Below are 12874 nucleotides of genomic sequence, written 5' to 3'. Positions count from 1 at the left end.
AAAAAAAAAAAAAAGAAAAAACTTTTGTTAAGAATGTGGAGCAATTGTACCCCTCTTAAAATGCGGATGGAATGGCCCAGGATGCAGGTGCCATTCCTCAGACAATTGAACATAAAATTACCATATGGCCAAGCGATTCCATTTCCAGTAAAAGAACTGAAAACAAGAGACAGAGACATGCACATATGCTCATTGCTGTATTCACATTAGCCAAAATATAATCAAACAAAATCCTAAGTCTTTTAATTAAAACAAGAACAAAGATTTGTGTATTTTACTTTAATTTTGAATTATTTATTGATTTATTTTTAATTTATGGCTTTATGATAATTTCATACTAAAATTTTTCTTTAAAGAATTTTTCATCCTTTTATAAATGATGAGACACAGTCCTTTTGGAGGTAGGGAAAGAAATACCAGGTTCTCATTTTGTACCTTGCTAACATGAGTCATGCTAATTGAGCCTGAGAGATAAAAACAGGTCTGAATTGTTCTCATCGTTGTTTTGAAATCTATACACACTACTTAATCTAGGATTTCCAACAAATAGATTTCATTATCCTTTTCAGTAACTGCTGACCCACATTACCTTATACAGTGACGCATAAAGGGCTATTATTACCCTGACTGCGTGGCTTGGAAAGTCATGTCATTGGCAGCACTCGCCCATTACCAAAGCCCGGACAACACATCTTTGGCCTATTTTTAGTTTCATTATTTTTGTTTCCTAATTTTATTTCTGAAAACACAATTATTTGTGCGTGTGTTTTAAAATGAAGCTTTTATATTGCATTCCTTTTTAAATCCCGGAGAACAAAAATCGATGAATTCTCATGATTTATAAGGGCTCTCGACCAATGATAGGACTGTAAGGTGAAGTACTATGTTATTTCACCCAAAGAGAAAACTGTGTTGACAGCAGGCTGGGGATGGGGCCATTATCACTTGTAAACATTCACAAGCACTTTGATCCTTCAGGGGACGGTCATTTTTCTAGAATGTTAGCCACAATCCGGCGAACGGTTCCCCTAGTCGGAGAGCCTTCAAGAGTCCCTGACCCTGGAAGAAGCCGGAGCAGACTTGGTATGAGCCCTCAAGAGCGGCAGGAGACCGGCCCGCCACCCGGACGGTCCTAGCCTGGTCCAGCTGGGACTCCGCGCAGCTGAAAGGGGGCGCGCGCCTGCGCAGAAGAGGCGAGCGGCCACGCGGCTGGGACGCGCGGCGCGGGCGGCCCGGCGTCAGTGGCTGCGCGTCGGGGGCGGGGCTTCGCCGCCGCAGCCGTCGCCTCTTGCTCTCGCGGCATCCCGCGCTCTGGCCATGTCTTGGCGCCGCGCGAGTCGGCTGCGGACGCTGTTTGCCCGGAGCGGGAACAAAAGCAGCTCAGCTGGAGTGCTTGGCGGGACAGCAGGGACTGCGGCCTCTGGGTACGGGGGCGGCGGGCGGGGGTGGTGGGGCGCGCGGTTTCCCTGGCCGAGGCTGTCGCAGGGCGCCGGTGCCTCTTTGCCGGAGCCGAATCGGGGACAGCGACCGCTGCCCATCGGGAGGCAGCCCAAGTGGCCAGTGTGGTCCCTGCGTTCGGGCACTGCTTTCTGGGGGTAGAAAGTACTTGAGTCATGTTCAGCTGGCCCCCTTGAATTAGAATTTTAGATAACGAATGGCTGTTTATTCCAAATGTGCCCCAAATATTGCAAGGGCTAAACAACCGTTCGCTGTTTATCTGAAATGATTAGCTGGGCTTCCTGCATTTTTAGTTTTTCCATCAGACAAGCTTGCTACAGAGAGTGAAGTTGATTCCATCTTGGAAATGGCTAAATCTTTGAGCATAGCAATGACCAGGTTGTCGGTGTTGCTGTCCCCTCTGTGAAGGCCTACCTGGGCTGCCCCGGATGGCCTGGCTCCCAGCTCTACACTCAGCACTGTGCTTCCAGCTCGCTTTTCCTACTGGCGTGATCTGGGAACTCTTGATGATCTTCACAGTTCCACGTAGAGACCCCTCTTGAAGGTGCCGATCACTTGGTGTTATAACTGGACGACAGCTTCTTGAGGCACCTGTGTGTGGTGCTATTTTTTGACTTATGGATAACTTCATACAATTGTTTTTTCTTTACTGTTCGTTCTTTTATAAGGTGATGAAATGTAGTCCCTTTGGAAGCAGGGAAAGAACTACCAGGTTCTCATTTTGTACTTGCTAGCATGAGTCATGCTAGTTGAACCTGAAGGGTCAAAACAGGTCTGAATTGTTCTCATCATTTTTGTTCAGAAGTTTATACATAGCATTTATCCTTTGTTTTCGAGCAAGTAGATTTCAATGTCCTTTTGGTATGCCTGACACATAGTAAGTATTGAATAATGTTTTACTTTTTAAAACTTACTTTATTTTCGCATTCTTATTTACATTTTATTTTCAGGGACATTCAGTACCTCTGTATTTATTATGCAAAGCTCAGTTATTGGGAGTGGGGATATACATTGTTAACAGGAAAATATCCACTTAAAATCCTCTTCTTGGCTATCAAAAGATATAGCATCTGGAGTCTTAAAGGCTTGAAGGTAAACAAGCGGCCATCTACCTCAGAAGCAACATAGCCCACATGGAAGAAGCACACCAGCCTGTGTGATCATGAGGTATCGAAGGGATCAGTTATCATACATCAAAGAACAAAAATCATACCATTGTGTGCTGACCTTCCCAATACGATTGCCGAAGACAAAATGGATGCATAAGCAAATATGGTGAAGAAAGCTGATGGTCCCCGGCTATCAAAAGATATAGCATCTGGGGTCTTAAAGGCTTGAAGGTAAACAAGCAACCATCTAGCTTAGAAGCAACAAAGCCCACATGGAAGAAGCACACCAGCCTGTGTGATCACGAGGTGTCGAAGGGATCAGGTATCAGACATCAAAGAACAAAAAATCAAATCAATGTGAATGAGGGGGAGTGCAGATTGGGGACCCAAGACCCATCTGTAGGCAACTGGACATGCCCTTAAAAAAGGGTCGCTGGGAGGAGATGAGCCAGTCAGGGTGCAGTGTAGCAATGATGAAACATACAAGTTTCCTCTAGTTCCTAAATCCTCCCACCTCACTATCATGATCCCAATTCTACTTTACAAATCTGGCTAGACCAGAGGATGTACACTGGTACACATAGGAACTGGAAACACAGGGAATCCGATTACAAGGATCTACATTTAATCCCCTCCCTGGGAGATGGACAACAGAAAAGTGGGTGAAGAGAGAGGTTGGACAGTGTAAGATATGACAAAATAGTAATAATTTATAAATTATCAAGGGTTCATGAGGGAGGGGGAACAGTGAGGGAGGGGAAAAATGAGCTGGCACTAAGGGCTCAAGTAGAAAGCAAATGTTTTGAGAACGATGATGGCAACAAATGTACAAATGTGCTCAACACAATGGATGTATGCATGGATTGTGGTAAGAGCTGTACAAGCCCCCATAAAATGATTTAAAAAATAAAATAAAAATCCTCTTCTCACCTCTAGAATTCTTCCCCATTCACCTCATCTTTTTTGGTCCAAATACATTGTTGAAATGTATGCTTCCTACTTCACAGAGTATTTATGGAGTTTTTAAATAAGGATATGAAAATTATATTTTAAGCCAAAGGTTAGGTCATTTGGCCAGTGGGTATAGGACATAATATTTGACATAATAATTTAGTAGCCATAAATGAGAATTAATTAGGCTTTAAACACAGCAAGTACATTCTTATCAAATAAGTAATAGCTTTGGGAAGCTAGTTAGATAAGCACATAGACCCTTTTTGTTTTCATAGACTAATAACTTGTAAACAAGATATTTTATATTGATAACCAGTAAAACCTTTTTCCTTCTGTTTCATAGGTTTGGACATAATTGGTCTTATATATAAAAGGCTGATTGTTTTCTTCAAGTGGGACTTATGATAGTAACTTTAACACTTACTAAACTATATTGCCCTTTTGTTTATTTTTTTAATAATGCTCTTTTACATTCGTTTTAGGATGGGGAGTAACACATCATCATCTTTAGAGAAGTCAGCTACTGCTCCTGTGAACCAGATTCAAGTGAGTGATGTGGAGATGAGCGGGAAAAAATGTGTCTTATATAATGAATATTCTCATTCAGTATCCAAACTTGGCATTTCAGTAGCTCACCAAATGAATTACTAAAGCCTTGTATATTTCAATAGCTAAAGTTACAGATCAGTTTGCTAGTCCAAAGTTACATGTTTTATTTGTGATGGAGTCTACCCGCTCAGGTGTATGAGTTTGGCTGCTCCTGTTCATATTTACCTCAAGTCTACAACTGACCAGAGGCAAGCTGCCTTTGACCAGCGAGACTATCTGTTTCTGGCATGGGCAGCTTTTAACAGCTCCCCCACCTTTCCCCTCCAATATAGAATCTAGCATGCAATAAAAAACAAACCTTTCACACCTAGTCAACGCCTCCTCCGGATGATCCCTTGTGTTACAGAAAGAACTGCTTCATAGAGCGTTTTTGGCTGTAATATTCGTGGAAGCTGAATAGGCTTTCCTTTCACAGTACTGCTGGGTTTTAACCATTAACTTTTAAATTAGAGGATGGGGAAATGCTCAGGGATATAGCATGCAATTAGTCTTGTTTTTTCCTTTCATTGCAATACTTAGTTAATTTTGCTTCAGAAGATTTTTTGTGTGTGTGTTTTTGTTCCTTTGCAACCTATAAATCCTATCTGTTTTTACCCTAACATTATCCCCAATTATATTTTGAAATGAGAAATAAAGATGATAGAGACTTTCAGGCCCATATTCCCACTGGATCATGCTATTTCTTTTCAAAAGATAATGACTCGAACTAAAGTGATGTTTTTGTTTCAGGAAACGATTTCAGATAATTGTGTGGTGATTTTCTCAAAAACATCATGTTCTTACTGTACGATGGCAAAAAAGCTTTTCCACGACATGAACATTAACTATAAAGTAGTGGAATTGGACATGCTTGAATATGGAAACCAATTTCAAGACGCTCTTTTCACAATGACCGGGGAGAGAACTGTGAGTATGTCCTCTGTGGTGCTCTTCCCCCAAATAGATAGACATGGATCATCCAAAACCGATGTCCGCATGTTAGGAAGAGTCAAGTGGATGCTCTCTGAGGAGTTCATATTGGTGAAGAACCATCAGATCTGAGGAGCAGCTCCTTAGAAAGGATGCACAGAGTTAATTCATTGGATGTTATTCTTACTGTGTGTGTCTAGGCTGGGAGGAATGAGGAAACGGTGCGGCCGTGAACATTTGTCTGTGGTCTCTACATTCCTCCTAGAGCTTTTCTCAAGATGAAAGTAGTCTTTGGTTTTTGACTGGGACAATATAGACCAGGACAGTCTTCAGTTACTGAACTGAATAAGGCAAGTGTACTGGTGTGCCATATCTTAAGCTTTTGGGGTAGATTTTTCTATAGTCTGTAATGAAAAACGTACTGTTTTTGATATTTTCCTTCTTTGTATGTACCTAGGCTACTAGAATGTGCTCTTCCTCCATAGTAAAGCAAACATTAGGAAGATCTACATAAACAGACCATATTTTTCTTGGCTGATTCTACAGCACAGGGTGTACAGGTGGTACAGATGGGTAAGCACTCCATCATCAGCCAGGAGGTTAGCATCTGGAACCCGCCTGGAGGCACCGTGGAGGACAGACCTGCGCATCCGTTTCCAACAAAATTACGCCATTGAAAACCCCATGGAGCAGTTCTTGGCACGCCCAGCGTCCCAGTCAGAACCCACTCAGTGTTGACTAAGAGCATTACGTGGCCCCGTGCTTAGGAGCAGAGGCTGTGGAGTGAGGTTGTCCGAGATCTGAATCCCAGCCCTGCTCTTTATTATCACTGCGACCTTGCGCAAGTTCCTGTGTGTCCTGTGTCCGTTTCCTTCAAAATAAGGCCCCCAAAGTGTGTATCTCCAGAGTAGGAAAGATTTAGAGAGAATTGTGAACGTGCTTAGTTGGGTGCTCACTGAATGAAAATACCCAGGCTGTGAGCACCTATTATCATGTGAAGTGATCTTTTACTTCTGACAATAGGGTGAGACCTAATCTATCATTCTTTATCCAACAGGTTCCAAGGATATTTGTCAATGGAACTTTTATTGGTGGTGCAACTGACACTCATAGACTTCACAGAGAAGGGAAATTGCTTCCATTAGTTCATCAGTGTTATTTAAAAAAAAGTAAGAGGAAAGAATTTTAGTGATATAGATAGATGGTCATCATTTTGCTAGTAAAATAATTAAAGTGATAATGCCTAATAATGCCTTTTAAGTGTTTGAAGATGTCTTAAATACATGAATTATCTTCACAAAAGACAAGGATGTTAAAAAATAACAATAAAGTCTTGTGGAAACCTCATCTTCCCATTTGCCAATCCTTGAGTAAAAACAAAAGTGAAGTAGAAAATGTGTATATAAGGAATTACATAGCTGAGAACTAGGTGGTAACTTAGCTTTTATAATATTTTAAATTTCCTCTATTATACCTAAACTAGGTAGGGATGCCTTATAGTATATTGTGATAAACTCTTTTTTTTTTAATTTCCAGAGTAAAAGAAGGATATTAAAATAGGAGAAGAGAATGAAAATTGTCTTAGAGACACACAAGTTTTCATTTAATAGCTTAGTAGTTCTACGAAGCAGAACTATAGCTATGGGCAGCAGTTAAAAGGACATAGATTTTAGCATCTTTGAGCTCAAAGCATCTTTGAGCTTTGAACATTTTGAAATCATTTAGAATTGTATTAGTTCTGTTATGAGGTGAAGAGTTCTGACTTCCAAAAGATATTGAAAACAGTTGGAATTGTTTGTTTCGTGTGGGATTCAGGTATTAGATGGGAGGTTTCACTTGATATTCTATAATTTTTATTGTGAAATTATGTGATTCTGCCCATCTGTGACTGGGAATATTCTCACAGACTTTATTTCAGATAAAGTTAAAATTTACCCTGTAATAAATTTAATTCTTCACTTTGTTCTAACAAACTGGCATTCTGTGATGCTAACCCTCCTGGCACAATTGCTGAAGACAAAATGGGTGCATAAGCAAATGTGAAGAAAGCAGATGGTGCCTGGGGTCTTAAAGGCTTGAAGTTAAACAAGTGCCCATCCAACAGAGAAGCAACAAGCCCACATGGAAGAAGCACACTGTGTTCGTCTAGGTATTTTAGAGAAACAAATCCACAGCAACTCATGTATAAGAGAGTTTTATATAAAGAAAGTGTGCATCACGAAAACATCCCAACCCAATGCTGCCCAAGCCCACAGGTCCAACATTAACCCATTAACCCAACACCAGTCCACAAAGTCCTCCACCTCACAAAACAGAGGCAATGATGCCGATTGCAGGAGGAAAGCTGAGTCAGTGAACGAATAAGCAGCTCAGCCCTAGCAGGGGTCTCCACACAGCTGCTCCAGCACCCAGGGCTGCATCCGGATAGGTCCATGTGGCTTCTTGGGGATGTCTTGTAGGAAGTCAATCTTGCAAACTGAAGCAGGGAACTGCTAAGGCAGCTGCACCCTGGTGCGACCATCACAAAGCAAGAGACCTGAGAACTAGAAAGGCGAGGCTCACCACCCATTCATCCCTCTGCCTTTCAATTAGCCCCACATGTGATTATCGGCCAGGTTGGCACAATAAACTAACTCAATCCACCCCTTGCCAACCTGGCACCTGTATATAATTCTTAGCTTCACAATTGAAATTAAGTAACACCTATACCTTTACCCTATAATCCTGTGAAATTTTGAATGCCCCCTGGCCACTTTGAGCTTCTCATGCTTTTGGATTAACAGGTCAGGAAGGGTGTCACTGTACTGAGTGGTGTGATTGATCCTGATTACCAAGAAGAAATTGGACTGGTGTTACATAATGGAGGTAAAGAAGACTATGTCTGGAATCCAGGAGATCCCATAGGCCAATTCTTAGTGCTACCATGCCCTGTGATCAAAGTAAATGGTAAATTACTGCAACCTAATACTGACGACTTATAATGACCTAGACCCCTCAGGAATGAAGGTCTGGGTCAACCCACCAGGTAAAAAACCACAGCCAGCTGAGGTGCTTGCTGAGGGCAAAGAATACAGAATGGGTAGTAGTAGAAGGTAGTTCTACCTATCAATTACGACCACGTGATCAATTGCAAAAGCGAGGTTTATAATTGTCAATGTATTTTATTTTTATGTGTTTATTGCATATCTTTCCTTCATTCAGGTATGATAGATATAATTGGACTATGTTTTCATTTATATGTATAATAGATGATGATAAGTATAAGTGTGATTTCATCAATGTCCATAAATTATATATGTATATATGGCTAAAGAATTGTGTACAGGTCCCAGGTTGGCAAGGGTTGGATTGAGATAGTTTATTGTGCCAGCCTGGCTGATAAACACAAGTGGGATTAACTGAAGGGCAGAGAGATAAATGGCTTGGTGAGCCTCGCCTTTCTTGTCTCTCGCTCTGTGGTCATCGGACCAGTGTGTGGCTGCCTTGCTTGTTCTGTGCCTCAATTTAAAGGCTACACTACCTGTGGGACGTCGTCTAGCCTGTGGACTGTGTCGCTGTAAGTTGAGGTCCCTTTAAGACATCTCTGGAGCTGGGAACTGGCAGTTGGTGACCTGCCTTGTGATTGGCTGCTGTGCTGACATAGCCTAGCTCTCTCTACAAATAGAGGAAGATCTGGCAGCAGACTAGATTTGAAGGACTGCTAGTCTCTCACAACTCTCTCTCACGGACGTGAGTTGCACTGAGCCATTTGTAGTGCTTTATTTTATTTATCTATTTATTTCTTGTATTATATATCTGTATATGATTTAACAGTTCATTTCTTGTTATATATCTAATTATCTTTATAAATAAATATACTAAATTATCAGCAATTTGGTTTTGTCTCTCTAGAGAACCCTGTCTAATACACACACCAACCGGTGAGATCATGAAGTGTCATCGGGACCGGGTAACAGGCATCAGAAAACCCATAACAAGCAAACAAAAACATATTGTTGAGAATGAGGGGGGTTGGAGCAGAGACCCAAAGCCTATCTGTAGACAATGGAACATCCCTCAACAGAGGGGTCACAGGGAAGGATGCGTCAACCAGGGCACAGTAAAGCACCAATGAAACACATTATTCTGGTTCCATGAGGCTTCCTCACCCCCACCATCATGACCCCAGTGCTGTTTCTTACTTCGGACTAGACTAGAGCACGTACACAGGTATAGATAAGGGATAAGAGCTCACAACATACGGAATCCAGGAACAGCAATGGCAATAGCAGTACCAGAAGGGTAGGGGAGAGGTGGGGAGGAAGGGGGAACTGATAGCAATGATTGACACAACCACACACACCCCTCCAGGGGGAAAACAACAGAAACATGGGGGAAGGGAGACCATGGTCAGTGTGAGAGATGAAAATAATAATTTCTAATCTATCAAGGGGTCACTAGGGTGGCGGTGGAGGGAAACGAGCTGATTCCAAGGGATCAATAGAAAGTAAATGTCTAGAAAAGAAGAATGGCAACGTATGTACAAATATGCCTGATATAATTGATGTATGGATTGTAATAGCTGTAAGAAAACCCAATAAAATGATCTTTTAATAATTTTTTAAAAATCTAATTATTCTCATAAAGAAAAATACTTCAGGCACTTTATTTACCAAGTCACAACTCCAGTTTCCTTTTAACAATAATTTTTAGGTGCCTACTTTAAAAGCATTTTGCTAGTTGATCCCACTGAGCCACAAAAGCTCCAGATAGCAATCTCTCAGAAGCAGTAGAACATTGTTTTTTGTTGTTGTTTTTTTTGAACATTGGGTTTTAAGCTCAATGTCGTGCTCCTGCTTTCTGGTTAAGCTAGACCAGGGACTCTAGGACAGTCCAAAGAAGTTAACCAGTAACCTTTGGGGCCATTTGCTATCAATGAAGCTTCTTAGACTTGTCACACTATCATTAGGAGACCTTGATACAGCAAGAAGTTAGATTACTTTATTCCCATGTGGTCATTTAAGTTAAACTGGTACAGAACAAAGACTAGAATGCACTATAGTCCTTTTATTTTGCATTTTGAGACGTTTTACTTGCTTGTGTTGTAAAATCTTTGTTAGAATATTGAGGGAGTTTCTTACGTATGAGAAAAATAAAATTGTAATTGTTTATGTCACCATTGTCAATAATATTAAGTATCAAAAGTCCTCAAGGTATAGAAGCACTGACCAAATAATGTTGACAGGTGCTTGACTGAAAAATAGACATCTTATGAACTCTTCTTAGATTGGTAAGGGAAAAATTCTATCATCAAAAAGTTCCAGAGAAGGTACTGTGTCTAATGATCACTTAGGCTTTATTTAATAAGGAAAGAGAAATCCTGTGATGTCTGCCTCTTAATGTTCTAAATGCTCATCGCAATGACTAATAACAAGGACTTGGGGTCTGGCCCTACTTTAAAAAGGGGGAGTGGGGAAGAATTTAAGAAAGCAGAACCCTTCTAATTAATAAATGCTGAAGTATCAACACCAGTTCTGCACTCAGCTGCTAACCAAAAGGTTGTTGGTTTGAATCCAACCAGCAGCTCCACAGGGCAGACACCTGACTCCTATAAAGATTCCAGAAAGAAAACTGAGATAGCTCTGCTCTGTCACTTGTGGTCACTGTGAGTCAAAGTTGACATGATAGCCTTAACAAGGAATTAAAGGAGTGAGTCTGATTTCTCTCTGGCCCATAGAGTGCATTAAATTTGTCATGTCAAAAAGTAACAAAAATACTTCCCATTATCACATAAAACGCTGGACACTATTAATTTATTTTTTAAAATACGTGGCTAAGATGACTCAAAAGTTATGGCTTCTTTTCCCAAGGGGAAAATGCTGACATGCATTCCTGTGATACGAGGAGCTCTAGTTGTACCTCTGTGCAGACGGTCTAGATACAAAGCTAAAGGGAAGGAGAGGGATTTGGGTAGTTGGCCCCTGGGTAGCGTACAGCTTCTAAATCTTCAATATAAGCGAAATAGGGGAAAGATCCCCCAAAGGAAATGTAATGGAACACTTTAAGTCTTATCCTTAACCCTGAATGAAAGCTGAGTCATCCCTCAAACACCATCTCAAAAGTGAGTCTTCTTATTTGGGGGATCTGAATCATACTATTGCGTTAGAAATTTTTAAAATTTAGTTTAAAATTGTACCCGTAGTTTGCTGGTTTGAAGCCAAGCAAATCTTCCTGAGAATGCTCTTCAGTTCAGTTCGAATCATTCTTAGGTAAAGCTGCAAGGAACTGAACTGAGACATTCAGAGATATTCAGAGCAGTGGGTAGTGATAGCCCAAACACCATCTTCTGATCTCAGGTTAGGAGAGGTTATGTAGTTCTTGTGGGTGCTTAGTCTTCTGGTGTAGTTTCTTGAGTCTTTGGGTTCCCTCATTCCCTTTTACTCCAGATGAGTTGTATCTTAGATGGCCTTGGAAGGCACTACTCACCAGACTATAGTACTCACCAAACTATTGTATAGAACATGAACTTTATGAATTATGCCAATTAACCTGAACCCTTCAATTTGGTAAACCAACTTGAGTTATTTGGATATGCTTAGGAAATCTCTGTAACCGTGCATGCTATGCGCTTTATTAGATCTATGGATATACTATGTATATATTCACTACCATTGAGTCATCGACCCTATAGGACAGGGTAGAACTGTCTTGTGGAATTCTGAGACTAACTCAATAGGAGTAGAAAACCTTTTTTCCTCTGAAGCCATTGGTGGTTTTGAATTGCTGACCTTGGTGTTAGCTGCCCAGGGCAAAACCCACTACACTACCAGTGTTCTTATATCTATAGACATACCAACCTAGAAATATAAATATGAGGGGATTTCAGAATGTTTATGGAAAAATTATTTTTTAATCCCATTTTCCCAGAAACTTTTTAAAGCTCCCTTGGAAGCCTATAGTTCTACTTATGTAACTACATACCATACTTTTAGGTTATTGCAAATTGAGGACTGAAATCTCTTAATCAGGTACTTCTTAGTGTCATTTCTTTTGGTTAAATTGTGCCGACTTCACCTTTACTTGGTGTTACCAAACATTACAAGTGTCTACTATCTAGAAACTGATTCTATCTTCTTGCCCGTCTCATTCATGGGAATCATCAAAGAGGATTTCTTTCTCTTTACATCTATTCCTTACTTTGAGATCATAGGCCCATATAATATTTGTCCTTTTGTAATTGACTTATTTCACTCAGTATCCTTCAGATTCATCCATTTTTCTTTATAGTTACATAGTATCCATTGTATGAATGTATCAGTTTGTTTAAACACTTAGGTTGTTTCCATCTCTTTTTGCTATTTTAAGTAATGGTTGAGTAAGTATTGGTATGATTATGTTTATTCATGGACATTGCACATCTTTAAATCTGATGGGATTTGAAGATGCCGTGGGAAAACACCACTGATCCAAGGCTGCAAAGCTAGCTGAATGGCTCACCGTCCCTCCACCCAGACCAGACTTCGTTACATCCTCAGATTTTGAGAGCCTTAATGGGCTTATGCCTCCTCCGACGTGAGACGGATGGTGAACCGTTCTTCATTTAGCAGAGGTAGCGACAACCGAGTTGAATAAGCAGGGGCGGGACCTAGAGGCTGACTTATCTGGCCAAGGAACTCTAGGTTGTTTAAGGCATGGCTTGACCCCATCTCTGCACAGAGCCGGTTCATAACGCACCAACCCCCACTTTAGCCCCTCACCTCGCCCATTGTAGTCACTGCTGACGCACCTGAGGCCGAACAAGCGCTCTCCGGGAGCACGGGACCAGCGAGACGAACGGGGGTCCGATGCGCACGCGC

At 41.1% G+C, this 12874-nt stretch overlaps 1 protein-coding gene across 3 annotated transcripts; it reads left to right on the top strand.

The window, feature by feature from the left end:
• The first annotated feature begins 1313 nt into the window (after positions 1 to 1313).
• GLRX2 (glutaredoxin 2) lies at positions 1314 to 6386 on the top strand. 3 transcript variants are annotated; one of them, XM_045298042.1, is made up of 5 exons: positions 1314 to 1424; positions 4004 to 4067; positions 4860 to 5036; positions 5305 to 5389; positions 6097 to 6181. In XM_045298042.1, exons 1-4 carry the CDS (start codon positions 1318 to 1320, stop codon positions 5353 to 5355), a joined length of 399 nt encoding a protein of 132 aa, XP_045153977.1. In that variant the 5' UTR covers positions 1314 to 1317; the 3' UTR covers positions 5356 to 5389; positions 6097 to 6181. The 3 variants fall into 3 exon arrangements, with proteins under 3 accessions (XP_045153977.1, XP_004706708.1, XP_045153976.1); XM_004706651.2 differs by lacking the exon at positions 5305 to 5389 and having other exon boundaries at positions 6097 to 6386; XM_045298041.1 differs by having other exon boundaries at positions 5305 to 6188.
• The last annotated feature ends 6488 nt before the right edge of the window (positions 6387 to 12874 follow it).

Source organism: Echinops telfairi, unplaced genomic scaffold (genome assembly GCF_000313985.2).
Source record: "Echinops telfairi isolate 266 unplaced genomic scaffold, ASM31398v2 ScPeMD7_7424;HRSCAF=8462, whole genome shotgun sequence".
In the NCBI taxonomy this organism is placed as follows: Eukaryota; Metazoa; Chordata; class Mammalia; order Afrosoricida; family Tenrecidae; genus Echinops; species Echinops telfairi.
This window is presented reverse-complemented; position numbering and strand designations above follow the sequence as displayed.

Coding starts and splice junctions, on each gene's coding strand:
- GLRX2 (XM_004706651.2), top strand. CDS start 1,318: ATGTCTTGGCGCCGCGCGAGTCGGCTGCGGACGCTGTTTGCCCGGAGC. Junction 4,068..4,859: donor CTCCTGTGAACCAGATTCAA/GTGAGTGATGTG, acceptor TTTTTGTTTCAG/GAAACGATTTCAGATAATTG. Junction 5,037..6,096: donor CAATGACCGGGGAGAGAACT/GTGAGTATGTCC, acceptor TTTATCCAACAG/GTTCCAAGGATATTTGTCAA.